Below are 22,335 nucleotides of genomic sequence, written 5' to 3'. Positions count from 1 at the left end.
GAGGGGCAATTGGCCGCCATTGCGGTCGCACCAAGCCTGAAGTCTGCCCTTCTTTGTTGCATGCGCGGGGGGCAACGATGCCATGTGCGGGAGGCCCTCAGCGGAGAAACCAACAAATGCGAGGCCGCAGGAGCTTGGGCCGAAGTCCGCATCACCCCTCAGTCACATATTCTCTTTGCTTCTAGCATCACCCGTCCCCTCCTTAACAACACTAGATACCCCCAGATCCTCTCCAGCTGTCTTGCCACCTAGGTTGTCTCCCCATCCGACCGTTGGACTTTGGAGCACACGCACTTCTGCCTGTCCTCCTGCTTGGCGCCTCGGCCTATCTGGTAGCTACCTAGGTACTTGGGTTCCTGCCTATTCAGGTTCCTACTACTTGGGTCGTACCTGACTACATCACTACACCAACCTACATACCTACCTAGGTAGGGACCTACACCTACCCACCTACCTCGGCATCTAGCCCTGTCATATCCCTACACCCCACCTTCACACCCAAGCAACGATTTCCACATCACCAAATAAGCCTCAGCCAAAAGGACAACAGCACCCGCACCAACATCCTAGGACGGGCAGCTTACTGTCGCCACCATGACATCCGGCCCGAAGGATCAAGCCACGCGTGCGCGAAGGCTCTACGCACGCTTCAAGAGCGTCCTGGAGGGTAAAAACAAGATCCTGAGCGACGGGGATGCGGCACTGTTTCTCGAGGCAGTCTTGGCACAGGAATCACCAAGTCGATGTGTCGAGTCACTGGTTGCCAGTGCACACGGCCTGGACGCCGTGCGAAGCTCTGTTCGCACCGATTTCTCCATCGCCTTCCTTCAGACTTCGACCTTGAAGCTCCTGATTTTTCTGTCTGACCCATCTATCCGAGCGCTTTCGAGTGGCCTGTTCCTCTGGCGTGTCCTGGAGGCCATCCTCACTCCCGAAACCGTGTGGAGGGAGCTGATAGGCGCCTTTCTCGGCAACAAGCTCGAGGAGCAAGACCTCCTTCCTCTGGCCTGGCTTGTCCATGAGGTCGTTGATTCATCTCGAGGCTTTGGTTTCGACTTCATGCCGGATGTGAAGCTCGTTCTGAACCATGGCGGACTAAAGAAGTCCAATTCTCACGAGACCCGCACCCTAGCCTGCATGATCCAGAAGGTCGTCCTTCTGAAGTCGCAGCCAGCCTCGAGTGGGAAGCCTGCCGAGCACAGCCCAGGAGGGCGCCACGACAACGACTCCGCCAATTTCCGTGAGATCTCGGTGTATCCAACCAGGGACGAGTTCCTTTCGACCCGGCGGCCATTCTACCGCACGCTCGACGAGGTATTCGAGCAAGAGGCTGGGACCACCCCCGAGGCTCGAGCCGCCGTCCACCTCGATAACCAGTTCCGTCTCCTCAGGGAGGACATGTTGGCAGAGCTGCGCAACGACTTGCAGGTTTCTGTCGGCAGACGGAAGGGAAAGCGGCGCGCTCAGGTGTTGAGTCAACTTTCTCCCGACGATATCGACTATGGTGACTCGCAGAGAGGCAGGAAGTGCGCAATAGTCGTCAAATGCTTCGCCGGCCTGGATGATCTCCAAAAGCAGAAACCAGAGAAGCGGCAGAGGTTCCTCAAAGACCACCCAAACTACGTCAAGCACCAAGCCTTTGGTGCGCTCTCCTTGGGCAACGAGGTCTGTGGGTTCGCCTTCGTCCATAGAGACGAGGGTATGTTGCTCCTCAACCCACCAAAGGTCTGCCTTCAGTTCGCCGACAGAAAATCGCTGCATGGGGCGCTTGTGGCACTGAAGGGGTCGCCTGCCAACGCCAAGTTCACCCTAGTGGATACCCCCGTCTTCGCATATGAGCCAGTCTTGAAGGTCTTGCAGACCATGACCACGCTGCCTCTTGCTGAGTATCTGATGAGTCCCGCGGCAGCCGAAGAGGAAGTCTTCCAGATGGAGCCCGGCATTGCCCGATTTGTCTCTCGGCTTCGGTCGACAATTATGAAAGACGGAGAAGAGGGCGTCATGCTCGATGACAAAACTCATATTGATCTCTCGCAGCGCGACTCACTTCAAAACGCATTGTCCCAGTCAGTCAGCATGATCCAAGGACCTCCTGGTAAGTCCCCAAGCCTTGTTCCTTGCATGGCAACCTCTAACTGTCTACAGGCACTGGCAAGACCTTCATCGGCTGCAGGGCCATGAAAGCCATGTACCAGCATTCCAACCTGCGCATCTTGGTAATCACCTACACCAACCATGCCTTGGATGATTCCCTCTCGGGCTTCAAGAATGTCGGCATCCCCGAGAGTGCCATGGTTCGCCTTGGGTCCAAATCCACGGCCGAGACGGAATCCATGCTCCTGTCCAAGCAGAACAATAGGATCCCGTTTCACAAGAATGGCGTGGGGGGTCTTATCGGCCCCCTCAAGAGCGAGCGGCGAGACTTGGCTGAAGACCTTGACAGGGCGTTCGAACATTACAACAAATACGTCCCCTCATTCGCAGCCGTCCTAGAGTATCTCGAGTTTGAGGACGATTGTGCTGCTTTTCACCGAGCTTTCACTATCCCTTCTGAAACTCAGGGATGGAAGCGCGTCGGCGGGAAGGGCAAGACGGTGGGCCCTGATTACCTGTACAGTCGCTGGGGGAATGGGGAGAACCCTGGCATCTTCACCAAGCAAGTGCCCAAGGAGTGCGAGTTCGTGTGGGACATGACCCGCCAGCAACGCCAGGAGCACCGGGCGAGGTGGATTGAAACCATGATCCTCGAACGCGTCGACGAGGTGACGGACTTTGTGGTGAAGATGGACGACAAGCAGGAACAGCTCGAGAACATTTTCAGCGAGGGCAAGGTTGCGACGTTGCGGTCCAAGAGGATAATCTGCTGCACAACCACGGCAGCCGCGATGAACGTGAAGCTCCTCCGGTTGGCTGAGCCTGATGTGCTCCTCGTCGAGGAGGCCGGCGAGATCCTTGAGAGCCACACCCTCACCGCTCTGGCACCTTCAGTCAAGCAGCTGATCTCAATTGGGGACCACAAGCAGCTTCGGCCCAAGGTCAAGAACTACGCCCTGACCGTCGAGAAGGGCGATGGCTACGACCTCAACATGTCGCTGTTTGAGCGGCTCGTCAAAAATGGCTTCAAGCACACCACGCTCCGGAAGCAGCACAGGATGCATCCCGAGATATCGATATTCCCCAGGGACCTCACATACCCTGATCTGCGCGACGGGCCCCAAACCCACATGCGCAAAGCTATCGAGGGATTGCGTGATCGTGTCATATTCATCAATCACGAGCATCGGGAAACCAACGACAACCAACTCATGGACAGGATGGACCCTGGCATTTCGGGGAGTCGGAGCAATCAGTTCGAGGCGCTTCACATCCTTAGGATCGTCCGGTATCTTGCCCAACAGGGCTACGGCACGGACAAGATGGTGGTTCTGGCTGCCTATCTTGGCCAGGTTCGGCTGCTGAGGGACACGCTGGCGAAGGAAAACGATCCTATCCTCAACGACCTCGACGCCTCGGATCTGATACGTGCTGGTCTCATGACCCAGGCAGCCTCGAAGGTGCACAAGAGGCCTCTTAGAATCTCGACCATTGGTGAGTTTTCCGGCGGTCTTTGTTGTTTATCGAGCCCCGCCTTCCTTGTGCCTTGCTGACTGGAGACCCGAAACAGACAACTACCAGGGCGAGGAGAGCGACATTGTGATCGCATCACTCACACGCAGCAATGCAGACGGGGATATTGGCTTCATGTACGCGCCGGAGAGAGTCAACGTCCTGCTCACTCGCGCCAGGTGCTGTCTGATACTCCTGGGGAACATGGAAACCTTCATGAAAAGCAAGAAGGGAAGCGCAACCTGGGTCCGCGTCTTCGAGCTGCTCAAGGAGAACAAGCATCTTTACGACGGCCTGCCGGTGCAGTGCACCCGCCATCCTAACGCGACAGCCGAGCTTCGGTGTCCGGAAGATTTTGACAAGTTCTGTCCGGATGGTGGGTGCTCGGAGCCCTGCAAGGAGATGGTGAAATGTGGCATCCATCCCTGCCAGATGCACTGCCATCGACTCACAGACCACTCCCAGACCGAGTGCACGATCAAGGTCTCCAAGGTTTGTGAGCGAAATCACAAGCGCGATGTCGTGTGCACCAAGAGGAACGAGCGCTGCGACAAGTGCATCGCAGAGGACAAGGAAACAGAGCGGAGGATCAAGAGGGATCTGGAAATCGAACGCCAGCGGCTGGAGCGTCAAGACCAGTACCGCAGGGAGCTCGAGGCTATCCAGGACGACCTGGATAGAGAGAAGAGGCTTATGAAGGACATGGAGGATGAGGAGAAGGAGAAGGAGACTCTGGCACGCGAGAGAGAGAAGCTCCAGAACCTCAAAGATGGGAACGTGCGCAAGAAGGAGCGGCGTGCGGCGCAGGAGGCGAAATCTTCCGGGGCGGCTGGGGAGCAGGCGGCTGGCGTTGGGGCGGCGTCGAGCCCCGGGGAGGCCAATGATACGACTCAATTTCCCAGCGAGGTTCGCAAGCGGTGGGAGGAGCTTAAGGAGTTTGAGGGTGCACGGAGCGCTCCGCTCGACGAGCTTATGGGCATGATAGGTCTCGAGCAGGTCAAGGACTCCTTCCTTGGTATCAAGACCACGGTCGACACTAGGATACGGCAGGACGTGTCTGTCGAGGAGCAGCGATACGGAGCGGCGCTCCTCGGCAATCCCGGCACAGGAAAGACGACTGTTGCGCGCATCTACGCAAAGTTTCTCACTTCGGTCGGAGCGATCGGGGGCTCGTCCTTCGAGGAGACGACCGGGGCCAAGCTTGCCTACGACGGTGTACAGGGCTGCGAGGCGCTGATCGACAAGATGCTCAACGACGGAGGCGGCGTCGTCTTCATTGACGAGGCCTACCAGCTGACCTCGGGCAACAACCCCGGGGGCGGTGCTGTGCTCGACTACCTGCTCGCCAAGGTTGAGAACCTAACGGGTAAGATTGTGTTTGTGCTCGCCGGGTACAACAAGCAGATGGAGAGCTTCTTCGCGCACAACCCCGGCCTGCCCAGCCGCTTCCCCATCGAAATGAAGTTTGCCGACTACAGCGACGAGGAGCTGCTCCACATCCTCGGCCTCAAGATCAAAAAGGCCTACAAGGGGCAGATGAAGTGCGAGGATGGGCCCACTGGGCTGTTTTGTCGCATCGTGACGAGACGCATCGGTCGCGGCCGTGGCAAGGAGGGATTCGGCAACGCCAGGACGGTCGAAAACACGCTCGCCATTATCAGCCAGCGCCAGTCGATCAGGCTAGCGAGGGAGCGCCGTCAAAACGCCAATCCGGACGACTTCTTGTTCACCAAGGAGGACATTATCGGCCCCAAGCCTTCCGAGGCCCTGGGCAAGTCGACGGGCTGGCAAGAGCTGCAAAAGCTGTTCGGACTGCAGTCGGTCAAGCAGTCGGTCAAGTCGCTCGTCAGCACCATTGAGCAGAACTACGAGCGCGAGCTTGCTGAGCAGAGCCCGGTTGAGTTCTCCTTGAACAAGGTGTTTGTCGGCAACCCCGGCACCGGCAAGACCACGGTTGCGACTCACTACGGACGGATTCTGGTCGACCTTGGCCTTTTGTCCAAGGGAGAAGGTAAGAATGGAGAACATGTTTTTCGTCCTTTTCTTTTGCAACTGCCTGTACGGTACTAACACGGACGACCAGTCATGATCAAGAACCCATCCGACTTTGTCGGGGCCGCCCTCGGCGAGTCAGAGAAAAAAACCAAGGGCATTCTCGCTTCCGCAGTTGGAAAGGTCCTCGTGATTGACGAGGCCTACGGGCTGTACGGAGGCCAAGGGGTCGCCGATCCGTACAAGACGGGTGTCATTGACACCATCGTGGCCGAGGTGCAGAGCGTGCCGGGAGATGACCGATGCGTGCTCCTGCTCGGCTACCGAGACCAGATGGAGGACATGTTCCATAATGTGAACCCTGGCCTGAGCCGACGCTTCCCCATGAGCACCGCATTCACTTTCGAGGACTTTGGCGACGACGACCTGCGGCAGATCCTCGACCTCAAGCTCAAGAAGCAGTCCTTCGAGGCGACCGATCAGGCCAAGAGGGTGGCCATGGAGATGCTCAATCGCGCCCGCAACCGGCCCAACTTTGGAAATGCGGGAGAGATAGACATCATCCTCGACGCCACAAAGTCCCGGCACCAGACGCGGTTCGACCGTGGCGAGAAGACTTCAGTGACAATGCTGGAGGCGCTTGACTTTGATCCCGACTTTGACCGTGCCGCACGCTCCGACACCAACGTCAGGAAGCTCTTTGAGAGCACCGTCGGCGCCGAGGACACGGTGGCCAAGCTGGAGGGCTACCAGCAGACGGTCCGCACCATGAAGGCCCTGGGTCTGGACCCCAAAGAGAACGTTCCATTCAACTTCCTCTTCCGCGGACCCCCCGGGACCGGCAAGACCACGACAGCCAAGAAAATGGGAAAGGTGTTTTACGACATGGGCTTCCTTGCGAGCGCCGAGGTTGTCGAGTGCTCGGCGTCGGACCTTATCGGCCAATACGTAGGCCAGACGGGGCCCAAGGTGCTAAAGCAGCTCGACAAGGCGCTCGGGAAGGTCCTGTTCGTCGACGAGGCGTACCGGCTCGCCGAGGGCCATTTCGCCAAGGAGGCCATGGACGAGCTCGTCGACTCTGCGACCAAAGATAAGTACATGAAGAAGCTGGTCATCATCCTGGCGGGCTACACGGACGACATCAACCGCCTCATGTCAGCCAACGCGGGCCTCACCTCGCGCTTCCCCGAGGTCATCGACTTCCGCAGTCTCGACCCTCTCGAGTGCGCCAACCTGCTCGTGAAGCTCCTCGCCGCCGAGAAGGCCAAAGTGGCGCGGCGCAACAGCGAGGTGGCGATTGACATTTCGGTGCTCGAGCAGCCAAGACCCGACTTTACCAACCGGGTCTGCGGGCTGTTCTTGGACCTCGCCGGCCAGCCGAACTGGGGCAGCGCGCGAGACGTCCAGACAATAGCCAGGAAGGTTTTCAATATCACCATGCACAACATGGACGGCCTCAACCTCGTGGTCAAGGAGGAAACCATCATCGCAGAGCTCGAGAGCCTGCGCGGGGAACGGGCGGAGCGCGCCAAGGCCGTCGACGCCGGTGGCATCGAGGCAGCCCTTGCGAACCTTGGCATCGGCCCAGGCTCGCCGCCGCCGCCGCCGCCACCCGCGCCCATGGCCCCCGGCGTCACGACCAAAACGGCCACGGCGACCACGACGACCGCCAGGCCGGCCTCGCCCGAGGCCGCGCCTCCGCCTCCACCGCCGCCGGCGGTAGATGCCGAGGAGAAGGCGGCGGCGGCTACCCGCGACGCGGGCGTCAGCGACGTAGTGTGGGAGCAGCTAGAGCGGGACAAGAAGGCGGCGCGCGACCGCCAGGCCGTGTACGACAGCCTCGTTAAGGAGGCCTCAGACGCCGAGACGCGGGCCTACGAGCAGCGGCGCGAGGCGGTGGCGCGGCAGATGGTCGGCGAGGACGACGAGCGGCGCGCCGCCGCCGAGGCCCTGGCGCGGCGGCTCGAGGAGGAGCGTCAGGCGCTCGTGCGGCGGGTGCTCAAGGAGGAGGAGGAGAGGCGCAACGAGGCCGCGGTGCAGCGTCGGCTGCAGAGGATCGGCATCTGCCCCGCCGGGTTCCAGTGGATCAAGCAGCAGGGCGGCTACAGGTGCTCAGCCGGGGGGCACTTTGTGACCGACGGCGAGCTTGAGCGCGAAACCCTGAACGAGGCTTTCTTTTGAGCGTAGGGGGCGAGTGATGGTGGTATGTAGGCAATCCGGGGGTGTCTCTCTCTCTTGTTGTCTATCATGCTGCTTGCTTGGAGTCAGGAGTCGCCGTAAAGGGAAAGTCTAGTCATGGACAGGTGAGGTTTTGTCAGTTGCGGCCTTTTTATTGAGAATCTAGAGTTGGCTGAAGTGAATCACTTTCAGAAATGAGGTTTTTGGTCCTAGCCTCTGGCTTAGCACGCGCACACGGTCCGGATCCAACAAAGGAACGTGATGTCCGCCGCTCCCTAGTGCACGGGACTAGCACTTGGGTGATCTGGGTCAGGTATTTACAGGCATGGCCTGCTTCACCTCGCTCAGGTAGATCCGCTCTCCCTCTTCACAATAAATCTCTATTCCATATTCGAGACGATCGTCGTTCCTCTCGCAGGATATCTCCCAGCTTAGGGATACGTGCACCAAGCCCCTACCGTCGGCCTCAGCTACCGTGGTCAGAGCCCAGCCACCAGTGTCGACGGAATGCCCAACCCCTTGCCGAGAGGGGCATTTCAACCGCCAGGCCGCCTAGCAGCACCCTTCCCAATTTTGGTCTGCAGAGTCCCAAGCGTCGTGTGTTTTGGAACGACGTGGGACTAAGCTTGAAAACACGTCGTGATGCGGGCGCCATGGCCTCTACATCGTCTAGATGGCAAACCTATGCTTTCGGGCAAGCACGGGAGCCATTGAGCTTAAATGCGGAGAGGGATGTAGGCCTGGTCGGGTAGAGGGGAAAATATGCTCCAAGCGCCATGGCAAGGATTTCAGGTGAGGTTGTTAAGACGGCGACCAATATAAGACCAGATTCGGATGCTTGAGAAGTTTAATTCGCCGAGGGAAGCCCCCTTTGTTATAGACACCAAACCAGGGGTGGTAAAGAGGTAGAGGTTGTGGTTGAATTGCATGGCCTCCACGGAGATGTGATGGTGGTTTCATGTTTCCAGGTCGAAAAACAAACCTGCCAAGGAGCGGCTTTTAGCAAGGTAGCGAGCGTCGACGCGGTTTCTGGCAAAAGGCTTTCGTCAGATACGTCTGCTTGCACGCCTCGCCAGTACCCACCATTCTTGGAGCCTCAAACGTCCCATTGTAGACCGCCTCGTCGCCCGAGTATGCACCGATCTATGGTGTTTAGAGATTACGGACACGAGAATGTCCAGACAGTGTCCGAGTGATAGGGATTGGGAACACGTTCTGCTCTGACGGGAGATACAAACCCGATATGGAGTTATTTCCGGGCGATGGGTAAAAGTATGGGGAAGCATGGCATGCGTCTTGTCCTCAGACGACGACCGTGTCTCCGGAACAGGTCAAGATAAGGTTATGGAAGTGCGAGCATGGGACGCCCCTGGATCGGCACGAACCCCTTTTCTAGCGAGGGTAGATGCCATTAGACGAGATTCCTAGCTTACCTCTGCACGGCACACGCCATCGCTTGGCATCACCCATGCCCGTCCCCGACATGACGGGTCAGTCCAGACAGCGAGCTTAATGGCGTTATCCGAGGGTATTGCTTAGAACGCTCAAGCACCTGCAGGCTGGACGCTATCCAACCTAGGACCGCATTGGCTGCAGCATGTGCTCCCTATCGCAGGCAGGGTCTGGGCTTTGGCGCTCGTCCTTGGTCACTTTGACATGCCGGGTTGGGATGGGCAGGAGTTGTTGCTGTGTCGTGTTCGGCTGTTTGCGCGTGCTCGCCGGCGATGGCAATATTGAGCTGTTCTTGCTGTTACGGCTTGTGAGGGAGCCTGACCGTCCTCGCAACCTTGGCCGCTAGCGTATCGCCGCAATGTGATGCCCTCCACTCCAATCTCTCGACCACGGGATGATGGAAGCGCCACCATCCAGACCCCGATCACTGCGTGTTTTATATAAAGCCACGTCCGGTCAACTGGCTCTGGGGGCGCGTATTAGATGTTGTCACAAAATAGACAGTATATACTGTCATGAGGAAGCCTTAGGCATAGATATCAGATGCCTGAGGCATCGGAAGAGCGGTCCCCCTGCCTGGAAGCGTGTGACGCTTCCAGGCGTCAGGAGGGAAGCTTAGTAAGCAAGGAGGACAGGGAGTCACGTGTATATAAAGGGCAGAGGCCCCTACGGGACCCTGCACTTCAGATCCTTTCCTCCTTAGAGCATATCAACCGGAATAGCCTCACACCGTGCCTATCCCTTCTGCCTGCAACAGATGTGATATGATATAATATGATGATGAGAAGGTAGCGACCAAACTGGGCGGAATCCATGCTCCTTGTGCGTTTGTGAAGTCTGCGCCGACCGTCCCTTCTCGTGATTTATGAGTGGCGATGCGCCCCATATATACTTCAGACACGTAAATACGAGACGGTAGTGGCCGAGTTGCCCAATCCAGCCTTGTAGACCTCATAGCATCACGCGTTTTTAGAAAAGATTGATGGGTGAGGTTCTCGGGGATTCTACTGCGCTCTGGCGGGTATCTCTGCGACCGAGATTTCCATTGACTTCCGTGCCTGCCATCTGCCATCCCTCTCGTGCGCTCGACATGGTTGCTTTGTACACGACATGGTTCTTTGCCTACCTTAGTAGTCAATAGGAGTCTTTTTGCATTGCATGACCATATAAAATGTCATCTCTCCTTTCCAGCTATCGCATCGTGCAGGGCGCCATGGTCACTGCGGTGGCCTGACATCACTGGCAGCAAGTGGTTTTCTTCACGGCGGCGTATCAACTGTGTAACTCGAGGCTTGGTCACGGCGGCCGCTGCTCTCCGGTGGTCTCTTTCGTATAAAGTCTTTCCGCGATTCCTGTGCTGCTCTTCCTCGAGTAACCAGACCAAGCACCGTCGCAATCAAGCCTGGACAACACCTAGCAGCACTGCAGCGCCCCTACACAGCCCAGGCTTTGCCCGCACCGCAACAGCCCCACTCGCGCCGTCTGTATGGCTTTTTTCAAAAAGTGCGGCCTCAAAGGAAACAAGGGCAAGTCCCCCTCCTCCTCCCCTTTGGAATCCCAAAAAAAATCAGAGAAAGAGAAAAGAAGCCATATCCGTTTTCCCATCTAACAAGCTGCTCCTACAGTTCTCCGGGACTTTGTGTGGTGGGGAACCATCATTGGAGTGGTGGTTCTTACAGGTGCGTGTGCTGCGAATCCAGGCCCCGAGCGCGGGTGGTGGGCTCAAAACTGACCTGATGGGCCAACCCGGCGCAGTTCTATGTCTTGTCGGCTGCACTTCTGCCGCCCCGGGCGTTCCTGAGCTATCCCTCCTGACCGTTCACGGTCCGGAGCTTAGCGGCATCGAGCATGTCGACATTGGGCTTTATGGTAAGGACAGAACTTCCTTTTTTTTTGATATGAATCTCTCAACTGACCAAACCACCTTCCCCCAACAGGTCTCTGCATCAGGACCTCTCACAGCCTCGACTGCCGCCCCACGGCCGGCTACGACATCGGCGCCCTCGTCGATTCGTTCCACCCGCCGCCCAACGGCACCATCTCGCCGAACCTCTACCTCCTCCTCGAGACGTCGCTGCGCCTGCAGTCCAGGGTCCTGGTCAGCCCGCTCCCGGGCGCCGGCGTGGCCTTCAGCCTGGCCCTCGTGTTCTGGTACCTCAAGCGGCGCGCGGACCCGGAGGACGGCGGCGGCAAGGCGCTCCCGCGCTGGTCGGGCCGGCTGTTCTGGCTCCTGGCGGCCATCTCCTTCACGCTCGCGCTGGGCGCCGCGCTCTGCACCACCGTCGTCGTCGGCGCCGCCGTCTTCGTGTCCGGGCTCGCGCCGCCCGACAGCCCGCTGCTCGTCGACGCCTACGCGAGGCACGTCGTCGCGCTCGAGTGGGTCGTCGTCTGCCTCGTGCTCTTCTTCATGCTGCTCGCCAAGGAGCGGTGCGGTAAGTCCGAGGCCGACGCGGCCCCCGTCCTGCCCATCACCGAGAAGAAGAAGAAGAGGAAGAAGAACGGGGAGGGGGCGGTCAAGCCTGACCCGAGTGACTCGAGCACGGTCTGCGGCGGCTCCAGCTCCGACGGGACGTTGACCGGGCCGTTTGGCCGCCCTCCCGCGTTCCCAGGGCACAAGTCTGATATGGCCAAGCAGGTTCAGCCCCCGTCGAAGATGCAGCCGCCGCCCCGGCCCCCGGGAAGGACGCCAGCCTCCACGTTGGGTGGGCCCTTCGCAACTTATTGTAACGCTCCTGGCGACCCGGCGCCCGGCGCTCCGTTACAGCGGCCTGCGATGGCAGTAGCGCTCACTCGCCAGCCGACGCCGGGACACGTGAGCGAGGCCGAGAGCACTTCTTCGTCGGCTTCCTCCCAAGCGCCATCCCAGTCGGTCGCCCGTCCCGCCGACCCCGGTCGAAAGGGGAAAGTACGGCGGTTCAATAAGCGACTAGCCGATCAGCCGGCTCCCCGCCTGCCACACGCCCTTCAGCAAATCCCACAGGGCTCTTTCCCGGCTCGTCCGCGGCCATCCTATCAGGCAGACGCACGAACCGCCAGCTCGATTCCATCTTCACGCCCAAGATCTATCCAGACAACCCCGCCACCCTCTGTCCGGTCTCAAGGCGCAGCAACCGGAACGTCGCAAACGCCGCCGCCGAGCGAGGACGAGGTGCGGGCGTGGCGCGAGCATCTGGAAGCCAGAGAACATCAGCAAGACGAACAGGTACTGCTGATCGAGGAAGCCCAGGCCCGGCTGGACCAACGAGCGCAGGCGACTAAACGGGCCCGGCATGATCTGCGGGCCCAAGAATGGCGGGTCCGCGAGGAAAGGCTGGCGATCCAGGCCGAGCGAGACGAAGACGAGAGAGCCCGGCAAGCCCGGCAAGCCCAGGCCGAGAAAGACCGGTCCCGGGCGGCCCGGGCCCAGCGAAGCCAGGACAAGATGCAGGCAGCCAGGGCCACCCTCGACTCGGCGCTGTTTTCCCGCCAGTTGAGCCGCCGCAGCCAGCAGGCGGCCCAAGCCGCCGCACCCACCGCTCCGCATCCAGTTCCGGGTCTTCTCGTAACCGAACCGACATTCCACCAGGCCGAGAGCGACCCGGACCCCCGGGGGCGCGCGGCCCGCCCGTGGGACGACAAGACGCCGGAGCGGTCCATGTCCGTGCAGCCCGGCAGCAGGGGGGCCGACGACGTGCTGCAGCGGACGCAGTCCATGTCTTCGGGCAGGAAGGTGAAGATCGATCCAACGCTGCGCCCCAGAAGCAAATTGTCCGAGTAATGAACACGCCGCACGAGGCGGCCGAGCCAAGACTACGTGTCGGCGAGGCGGGGGCCCAGACCTCCCGGGTAGACGAGAGACAGAGTGCGCTCAATTTTTCCGTGATTTTTGGCGGTGCTTATGTGCTCATATTTACATCTTAGTGTCCGTTAGCTTCTAGAAACCGTTTTCCGACCATTCCAGAAACACATCTACATGCTCCCCTCGTGCAACCTAAAGCGTAGAAGACCCGCCGCCACCCAGTGTCATGCTCCGCCCCGTAGGATTTGATATAAAATATGTCTCAGTAGCGCGCGTAAGGGCATGATGAAGTGAAATCGCAAACGCCCCCAATGCTGGAACAGAGAAATGGTATAATTACAAGAGAAAAGCTCCCATTTTGATTCCCACCCAGGTGTACCGCCGTATGCAAAAAGAGGCCGAGTTCAATCAAGAGAAAAAGTAGTCACTGCCCTTGAGTCGGTTGACGTCAAAGTTTCCCTAAAAGGCGATCCACGTTAGCAGCTGAACTTCGGCGCCAGTCTTTTTGGAGAGCAGGGAGGATTTGTACCTTCTTGGGGAGCGGGGGGAATGTCAGGGGCATCCAGAGGATGGTCTCTTTCGCACTGTCAGACCTCTTCTTCTCGGGGAAGTTCTGAGGGTGCATTGCAACGTCAAATCCACTGGTTCCCAGGAGCGCCTGTATGCGCCCCATCCCATCTTCCACCGTGTCGCCGCCGGCCTCGACGTGGGTCCCCTCGGTGGGCCCCTCTTCGGTAGAGTCGCCGACATCGCTCTCGGGGTCGGCAACAGAGGCCTTCTCGGAGTCCTTCTGAGCCTTGAGCATGTCCTTCTCCATCTGGGCATGCTCGGCCTCGGGGACCTTGCCTAGCGAGAACTGCTCGACATCCTCCTTCTCCGTCACCTCTTCGACGGCCGTCTCCGCCTCCAAGATGGAGCTCGGCGTCTCCATGGCCAAGCCCTTGGCCACCTCGGCCGGATCTTCTGATCTCAGAAGCTCTTGTCGCTTCTTTTCAAGCATGAGCTCCTCCACGAGGCTAAAGCCCGTCTTTTTCCGCCACGACCAAATCTGGGGAGTCCCCGGGGATCCGAACTTGATCTTGGCCATGTAGACGGACCCGGCATAGCGGGTCTCGAACTCGGCAGCCAGGCGGGCAATGACGTCCTCCGTGTGGATGCGGACAAAGGCGTCGCGCAGGACGCGGCTCATGCGCCCGACGTCGGTGGCGTGCGTCCAGAACGAGTCGTGCACGGCGGCAAACGTCAAGCCCATCTCGCCACACTCGAGAGCCGACAGCATCATGTGGCTGGCGTCGAGCGAGTGGATGAAGTTGGGCGGGAAGGCCTGGAGCTGCTTCCGACGGTTTACCGGGTCCGAGGCCTCGGGCGTCTTGAGCGCCAACGTCTGCAGGCACGTGCTGATCAAACGCACGCCCGTGTGCCTGTACGGCTGCACTACGGGCATGCGCAGCGGCGTGGTCCAGACGATGGTCGAGCGGAAGTGGCTGAGAAGATCATCCGTGGTAGGCGCCTTCTTCTTCTTTCCCTTGGCCGTTGCATCTCCCTTGGCTGCTTTATCTCCTTTTGCCGTTTTGACCCCCTTTGCCGCCTTTGTCTTGGACCTGCCGTCACCTGTCATAAGCTGCTCCTCGGGAAACTGAGCCGCCAGCTGCTTCAACTGCTCCGGGGTTATGGCGCGGCACACACGGCCGCCGATCTCGCCGAGCCATGTCTGGATCTCGTGTGCGCCGCTGAACATCTGCGAGAGTGCGGAAAAGATCTTCATGGCGATGTAAGACGACAGGACAACCGGTTCCACGCCCGCCTGCTCGGCGAGGTCGGGGTAGAGGGCGTCGAGCTGCTTCTGGACCTGCTTCTTGGCTCCAGCGAAGGTGACGCCGTAGACGTTTGTCATGACGGTCTGCTTGACCACCTTGCGCTTGATTTTTCCATTGAGCGCCTTTGCCATGAAGTTGCCCGCCTCGGCGTCCCTTGCCAAGTCCTCGCTGACCAAGTCTGCCACAGCCGAATAGACGTCTGCCGGCCGCTCTCCCGGCTCCAGGTTGACCTGGCGCGCGCCCCACTCGTCACCGCCAAGAGCCGCGTAGTGCTGGAGCCCGTTGCACGTGCCATCCTGGTGGACCGGTAGATGCGAGATAAACTTGGTCGCGTCGGGAGACTCGAACGCGGCCTTGAGCTCGTAACAGGTGGCTAGGCACTGCCAGGGGTCTTCGCCCTTCAGCCACCACCGCCGGCCCGTCAGCGGGTTGGTTGCCGAGTCCATAATGTTTTCGAGGTTCTCCATGGCGAACTTTTCCCGCTCCCGTAAGCTCGCCTTGTCGAAACCGAACACGTTGGCGAGGTGGACCTTGAGCCACCTGAAGCCTTCCTCTCCAAGCTCCTTGCCCTTGGCGAAGAGCATAAGGCCGCGCACATGGTCGGCTCCCATGTGGTTGAAGTAGGTCGGCAGGGGGTAGGCTCTGCCCCGAAAGTCGACGTTGTGCGGGAAATAAATGGTCTGGTCTCTGACGGCTCTGGCAATCTCGAGCTGAAAGTTCATGAAGCAACGCACGCCGTGTAGCGAGGACTTGAGGTTTTCGGCCATCTTGACCGCGTTGAGCCACTTCCGCCGCGCAACGGGGTCTTCGGTCGCAACGGGCTCCTCAGGCACCGGGATCTTGGGATCGAGAGGAGGGATGTTGGCCAGGGCCTCGCCCGAGTTCCACACGTCCAGCATCACCCCGAACACGTTTTTGTTGATCTTCCAGGCCGTCTTACCGAGAGAGTCAAGCCCCTTCATGATCTGCTCCATGTGGCCGTTTTCAATGGCGGCCTCGGCGTAAATCTTTTGATCCCTTTCGCCCGGCTTGACCCGGACCATTTGAGCCGGGCTCTCGATAAAGCCCCCCCTGTCGAACCGGGTCCAGGGCTCGGGCTCACACACCATGGGGAGATGGCGTGCAAGGAAGTCAGCCCGGGGCTCCCTCTTCAGCATCTCCACGAGGGTCTTGTTGACGACAAGCACTCCGACCTTTTTTCCCCTCTTGTACTGCTGATTATGAACAAAGGCGGGCTGAGACTCGGAGACAAGCGAGCCCGTCTCCGGATGCTCCTTGACCACTGTGATGGTCGCTGTCTGGATGATGGCCTGGAGCAGCGCAGCCCCCACCTGGTACTTGATCCCAACAGGCCAACGCTCCGCGGAAGGGTCTTGAGAGTAAAGAGCTTCGACCCGCGCCGTGGGCTCCCCTACGGACTCATTCCAGTCTCCGTCCTGCAACTCTGGCGAGATGTCCGGACGAGCCATGTACTCTGGTTCTGGCTGCTCCCGCCCCCGCTGCTGGGGCTGCTGCTGCTGCTGGGGCTGCAACTCTTGCTGTGGCTCTCCCTGCAACTCTTCTTTGGGCTCGGCTTTTGATTGCGACGCTTTGAGTTTGGCGGCCTTTGTGAATGCCTTCCGTTTCTTGGCCTCAGCCTCGTCGCGACGCTGGGTCCTGACGTCCTCCTCGGCCGCTGAGCCCAGGGTCTTGACCAGGCTGTACAGCGGGACGCCAACGTCGACACCGTTGCCCGAGACGCCGGACAGTACGGCGAGGATGGTCAGGGCCGCAAGACGAGACGGTGTGGAGAGCTGCAGGAACGGGCCATAGACGGCACGCTCCGCATTCTCGCCGCGCACCTTTTCGCCCAAGCCAGCCTTGTCCAGCGCGTCGAACTCGGTGAACTCGAGCTTGAGGCGGGCCTCGAGCGCGCGCTGCCAGTCGTACAGGCGCGAGTTCAGAGAGGCGCTTGAGATGGATGTGCTCAAGCCCATTTTCTGCAACGCTTGGTTATCGTCACGCCAGCGCTCAATGGCAGCGTCCACAGCATCCCTTTCCAGACGGGCCTGGATCTCTCGGCGCTGGGGCTGGGTGAGTGTGTCGATGTCGATGCCGGCTGGGATCTCGCGAAAAAGGCTAAGTGTTTGTTTCAGGGTTTTGAGACCGCTGCCCTTTTGTGGGGTGCTCAAGACCTCGGGATAGCTCGAGGGTCCTGGAGAAGTCATGGATGATACGGGGGCTTCCACAGATGCCGCTGAATCCTCGGCCGAGGCTGCCTCTCTTTCCTCTACCGGTTTGGCGCTTTCTGCTATTGCAAGGTTGTATGTCGGGCAAATCTCGGTGATCCTCGCACGATCCGTGTCCGTCAGGATATCGGTCATGTATAAAACCTCGAGGCCAACGGTGCCGGGTGCCATGGCCATGTATCGCGAAACTAGCCTGTTTAATCTTCCGTCCCTGGTTGGGGACGATATGAGGCATGCCTTGAGCATGTACGCAATGGTCTCGGGGGTCTGCTTAAGCGCGGGCTCGACTGCCCGCAAGTTGAGCTCGTACCAGTCGTGTATGGCGTCAGCCTTGGTCATGCTAGGGCTCTCCATCAGAAGCTCGATGGCGCGGTGTAGGTAGTCGTTGTGCAGGTCCATGATGTCGGACCTCGCGATTATGGGGAAGTCTGAAGTGATGCGGGCAAGCATGATGCTGGCACGCTCCAGCTTGCCGATCCGCAGGCAGGCGTCGAACATGGACAGAAGCTCCTCGACATCGCCGCTAACGTTCCTCACGCTGCGCCTCCTGGCAACTTTGGGGTTTTTGTGCTGGTCGCGTAAGATGAGGACCGAGGATACATCAAAGGGCCGTAGATCGTAGGAGCGAGGGGCCGAGGCCGTGGTAGAGCCGGGGCCAGAGAAGGACGCCGAAGGCATGGGCTTGCCCGGGTCGGCTCCGGGTAGTGGGTAGCCATCGATGGCAGTGGCCAACCCCCGTCTGGGTTCACGGCTAACGCTGTGCGAGGCGGCTCCCCGAGGGGTCGCTTGGCCATCTTGTGCCCTTGACAGCACGGAAGATGCAGCCACGGTCGATCGAAAGTGTCGAGGATGTGACCGAGCAAGTGCCGGGCCGGAGACAGGCCTCGTTAGCCTGGGGAGAGCCAAGCCGCGCCGGTAGCACCGCACCTGGGACAACATGTCGACAAGAAAATAAACGATCACGCGAGCGGGCGCGGGGGAGGGCGGGCGCGCACAGCTCTAGCAGCGGCGAGCGGGGGTGAGGAGGGAAAGTCTAAAACGGCATTAGGATAGGAAAATATGTACGTTTAACTAAAGACGAGTAAAGGAAGGCTTGTTGATCTGAGGGTTTGTTTGAAGCAGTAAAAGTCCCATCCCAGAATCCGATGCTAAAAAATCAAAGACGGCGAAAAGTGGCCGCGATGAGCTCTAATGCGACGTCGAGCTCCAAATTTTATTTTTCTTTCGCCATGCATCCTCAATCGGTGTTCGCCCCGCCGACTAGCTATTCGCGGGGCCCACCAGGCGGGGAGAGAGGGGTTCCTACGATTGGCCACGATTTACCTGACGCCTCCTTGCAAAAGCCACATTAACCAGCAGGGACATGGGGTGTGTGGCTGACTAGGCGCAGGTATCACTAGGCGCCTCGGTACTTATTCCTCAAACTGACAGACTATTTCCATCCCAGAATGTCAGCCTGCACACCAATATACCACGCATCCTCCGTTTCTGCCCAGGCCTGCAATGCCTTCTTGGACTCCTCAATGTCGCTCTCGGTCAGACCGCTGGCCAGCCAGCTAGCCCTAAAGGAATCTCCCTCGGCCAGGCGGGCGGCGTTGCTGTCGGCGAACCACCTCCGCTCGTCGGCCGTGGCCCAGACGGTGGTGCCGGCGGTGACGGTGAAGTTCTCGAAGTCGGCGGCGCGGTAGAGAGCGGGCATCAGGCAGCCGGTGAACTCGTCGGCGTCGGCGCCCACGCCGCGGGCCATGCGCCTGGTGAAGAGCTCGCCGAGGTTGCAGGACCGCGGCAGCCAGTGGGCGTCGACGATGGTGCGGGTGGCCAGCACGCCGCCGTCGCGCAGGACGCGGCGCATCTCGGCCATGGCGGCGGCGCGCAGCTCTGGGGTGGCCAGGTGCGGGAACACCTGCGAGGCGAAGACGACGTCGAAGGACCCGTCGGGTATGTCGGACAGGCCCTTGACCACGTCGCCGCGGCGGAACGAGACGCGGGCGGCGTCATCAGACAGCGCCAGGTTCTTCTCGGCCTGCTTCAGCACCTCGCCCGACACGTCGATCCCGACCACCTCGCCATCGGGCACCACGCTGGCGAAGCCGAGGGTGATGGTGCCCGGCCCGCAGCCGACGTCCAATATCCGGTCCGTCTCCTTGATGTGGGGCAGCACGAATGCGGCGTCCGAGTAGATTGTGCGGGCGGCATGGCTTGCCAATACGGCCTGTGAGTAGCCCATGGAGTAGTTGGACTTTGATTCGTTGGCGGCCATTTTGATTGTGCACAGTGCAAGTTTTGGGTGCAAGTGTTGATTGCCGATTTTAGTCGATGAGTTGATGATGTTTGTTGATGGGGTGATGATTTCTGTTGATGACTTGATGAATGCGTAGAGGTTTGCAACGTGAATGATGAACAACACTTCCATTTGCGACGGCCTCTCGAGTCATCCATATAGTAATCCAGCCTGCCCAACTTCTCACTACTACCCATCCGTGCAGTGGTCAACATCACTAACGTCTCTCGCCTCGATGCCTCGGCCCAAGAACAACCCCACCTTAGCCCCCGTATCACCCTGCATCACACTACCATTGTGTGCTCTTAGCTGGGCCCTTAGCTTTGCGCATGATAATCAGCACAAGCTGCCAAGTGCCTAGGCTGGCAGTTATTTGTTGGGAGGTCTGGTATTGGCATTCGACCTTTTTCGCTTTTCGGTATTTCCGCCCAGCCCAGCTTCCTTGACCTAATGAGAGCCGAGACAAGCTGGGGCTTGATGCGTCTTGTTGTTACCCCGACCCCGTCGGCGCAATCGGGCTGCATTTGCCCGGCTCCGTTCTGCTGTGAGACCTACCTAGTATCTCGAGCTCAGTTTATCAGTTCTGGAATTGTCAGGTCAAATGTTAGGCGCTTTATCTGCTGAACGGTCGTTCCCGTGATAGGGGCTGGCCCGAGAACGAGACTGTGCTTCAGTGCCATTGGGGGAGGTGGGAACATTTGTGGTGGCTCATATGATAATAGTGCCCAGTTCATCATGTGCTTGGACGAGACTTTTTTGTTCGCCGGCCGCAGGAATGATTTGTATGGGCCTTCACCGATTTAACACTCAGGCCCAAAAAATAGCGAGACACGTCGTTGCCTGGAATGCGGCGGCCACGTAACTTTTCATCTTGGCTCGCTAGACTTGAGTTCTCTGCCGAGGCTTCAAATGTCATCAAATGCAAAAAAAAAAAAAAAAGCGCTTAGATCGAAGCAGCAACCCTTGATCCTGTTTTGCGTGTGCCCGGACTCGAACCGGGAGCCCATCGATGGCAACGATGGATTTTACCCTTAAACCACACACGCCGGTCGTGGATAGACAGAAGCTGACTTGATGCTCCACCCATCATCCTGCAGATTTATATGGGTAAGGAGATTGGACTAAGCTAAACATGGAACCACAACCATCTACCAACCAAACGCCTCGTCCACAAACACCACCGCCCGTCTCCCGCTCCTCCCCAGCTCCGCCACCGCCGCGCGCACATCGTCCGCCATGCCCGGCGGCCCGCACACCACCACGCCCAGGGGCCCGCGCCCGGCCGCCATCTCGTTCCTGACCACGGCGCGCACATCCACCCTAGCCCCGACGCTCGTCTCGACCGCCACGCCGCCCGCGCCCAGCCCGGCCAGCTGCCCAGCCAGCGCCGCAGGGAGGCTGCCGTCGCGCACGCCCCAGACGAGGCGCGCCGTGGTGGTGATGGTGGTGGTGGTGGGTGGTGACCCATCGTCGTCGTCGCCCTTTGCAGGCGCCGCAGCCGAGGAGGAGGAGAATTCCCGCAGCAGCGGCAGCAGCGCCGTCACGCCCACGCCGCCCGCCACGCACAGCAGCGCCTCGCACCCGCGGACCCGCGCGGGGCCCGACGATGCGTAACGGTACGAGCCCTCGACGAGCACCGGTAGGCGTAGCGGCGCCTGGGTGTCTGGCGACGACGAGGAGGCGGCCAGGCGCGCTGCTAGGTGGGCCGTGACGCCGTTGCGGGTGCGCACGATGAATGTGGCGCGTGGCGCGGTCGCGGTGGTAGCGGTGGCGGTCCGGGGGTGATGGCGCGCGACGCTTGATCCCGACGGGGATGGATCCCGCGCTTCTTCTGCGACGACGTTGTCGCTGGCGGACTTTTCTCCTACTACCGTGACACCACTGCTACTGCCCTCGCCCTGCACTTCCACCTCCTCCGCCTGGCCGTCCGCGTCCACAAACGACGAGACGACCGAGAACGGATGATTTTCCCAAAACATCCAGCTCAGCGTCGGGAAGCGCAGGTACACGACGCCGTCGACGCGCACGCCGTCCACCTCGATGCGGAGGTACTGGCCGCCGCCGCCGCTGCCCTCGACGGCCGACACCACGGCCGTGCGGAGCCTGTTGCGCGCTGTCCTCGCCAGCCTCGCCAGCTTGTCGGCGCCCCAGACGCCGACGGCGAACCACACCCAGATCTCGTAGCCCCAGTTGTACTCGTACAGGTGCCAGATGTGGTAGTAGTAGCCGACCAGGAACAGCACGGCCAGGACGTGGTGCAGCGGCAGGAACACCTCGTACGCCGCGCGCCGCAGCGCCGGCGCGCTGGCCGCCAGCAGCGCCACGGCCGCCACGGTGCCCACTATCCCCCACTGCCAGTAGAGGCGCGCCAGCTCCATGGCGTAGTCGCCGTACTCGACGTACGTGGCCAGCAGCAGGGCCGAGTGCGCAACCGTCAGCGCCACGGCCCAGTAGCCGAGCCAGCGGTGCAGCAGCAGGAAGGTGGCGTGGTGCCAGTCTGTCAGCCACAGCAGCGCGCTGTTGCGGGCCGAGAAGACGAAGAGCGCGCCCGCGTTGCCCATGGCCATGCTGCCGGCGCGGTTGCCCATCGTGGCCATGTCCTGGTTGCGCCGCGTTGGATACGTCGAGTTGGGGAAGGCGTAGTAGTAGGGCGCGAGCACGCAGGCGATGTTGATGAAGCTGATGAGCCCGATGTAGAGCAGCTGGCCCCGCGTCGGCACCGTCGCGCCGCCCAGCGCCCACGCCCCGCCCCGCGGCTCGCGGTGCCGGCGGCCCAGCGCGGCGGGGTGGTTGGCCATGCAGTTGATCCACGTCCAGGTGCGGCTGCGTGCCAACCCAGGTATGAAGCGGAGGAGCGACAGGAGGACGGGGGTGAGTAGAGCGACGAGGAGGACGCCGATTCTGAGTTTCACACAGGTTTCGTTGGTGTCAGCCAGTCTCATCTTCTTTTTTTTTTTTTTTCTTGGATGTCTGTCCGTACTTACGTCGAGTTCGAGTCGCCCG

General features: G+C 60.0%; 5 protein-coding genes and 1 non-coding gene across 6 annotated transcripts in view; 2 read left to right on the top strand and 4 right to left on the bottom strand.

Moving 5' to 3' along the window:
• Positions 1–62: 62 nt before the first annotated feature.
• Positions 63–8,669, top strand: GGTG_09133 (hypothetical protein). Its single transcript, XM_009226977.1, has 4 exons — positions 63–2,095; positions 2,146–3,588; positions 3,665–5,617; positions 5,690–8,669. The coding sequence occupies exons 1-4, from the start codon at positions 595–597 to the stop codon at positions 7,777–7,779; spliced, it is 6,987 nt and encodes a 2,328-aa protein (XP_009225241.1). The 5' UTR covers positions 63–594; the 3' UTR covers positions 7,780–8,669.
• Positions 8,670–10,858: 2,189 nt separating this feature from the next.
• On the top strand, positions 10,859–12,985 carry GGTG_09132 (hypothetical protein; the record flags this gene model as incomplete). The annotated part of the gene is made up of 2 exons (XM_009226976.1): positions 10,859–11,097; positions 11,166–12,985. The coding sequence occupies exons 1-2, from the start codon at positions 10,965–10,967 to the stop codon at positions 12,983–12,985; spliced, it is 1,953 nt and encodes a 650-aa protein (XP_009225240.1). The 5' UTR covers positions 10,859–10,964.
• Positions 12,986–13,414: 429 nt separating this feature from the next.
• Positions 13,415–17,990, bottom strand: GGTG_09131 (hypothetical protein; the record flags this gene model as incomplete). Its single annotated transcript, XM_009226975.1, has 2 exons — positions 13,415–13,465; positions 13,536–17,990. The coding sequence occupies 2 exons, from the start codon at positions 17,988–17,990 to the stop codon at positions 13,415–13,417; spliced, it is 4,506 nt and encodes a 1,501-aa protein (XP_009225239.1).
• A 493-nt stretch (positions 17,991–18,483) lies between these two features.
• Positions 18,484–19,311, bottom strand: GGTG_09130 (methyltransferase-UbiE family protein; the record flags this gene model as incomplete). The annotated part of the gene is made up of 1 exon (XM_009226974.1): positions 18,484–19,311. The coding sequence occupies one exon, from the start codon at positions 19,309–19,311 to the stop codon at positions 18,484–18,486; it is 828 nt and encodes a 275-aa protein (XP_009225238.1).
• A 727-nt stretch (positions 19,312–20,038) lies between these two features.
• Positions 20,039–22,335, bottom strand: part of GGTG_09129 (hypothetical protein) — a 3,923-nt gene continuing 1,626 nt past the window's right edge. The window contains exon 2 of the mRNA XM_009226973.1: positions 20,039–22,233. Coding sequence (XP_009225237.1) covers positions 20,481–22,233 — 1,753 coding nt within the window. The 3' untranslated portion in view covers positions 20,039–20,480. The remainder of the gene's footprint in view (positions 22,234–22,335) is intronic.
• Positions 20,308–20,378, bottom strand: GGTG_20180. Its single transcript has one exon. It is a non-coding gene; the product is annotated as a tRNA-Gly (tRNA).

Source organism: Gaeumannomyces tritici, assembly GCF_000145635.1.
Source record: "Gaeumannomyces tritici R3-111a-1 unplaced genomic scaffold supercont2.5, whole genome shotgun sequence".
NCBI classification, from domain to species: domain Eukaryota; kingdom Fungi; phylum Ascomycota; class Sordariomycetes; order Magnaporthales; family Magnaporthaceae; genus Gaeumannomyces; species Gaeumannomyces tritici.
This window is presented reverse-complemented; position numbering and strand designations above follow the sequence as displayed.

Coding starts and splice junctions, on each gene's coding strand:
- GGTG_09133 (XM_009226977.1), top strand. CDS start 595: ATGACATCCGGCCCGAAGGATCAAGCCACGCGTGCGCGAAGGCTCTAC. Junction 2,096..2,145: donor CATGATCCAAGGACCTCCTG/GTAAGTCCCCAA, acceptor AACTGTCTACAG/GCACTGGCAAGACCTTCATC. Junction 3,589..3,664: donor TCTTAGAATCTCGACCATTG/GTGAGTTTTCCG, acceptor GACCCGAAACAG/ACAACTACCAGGGCGAGGAG.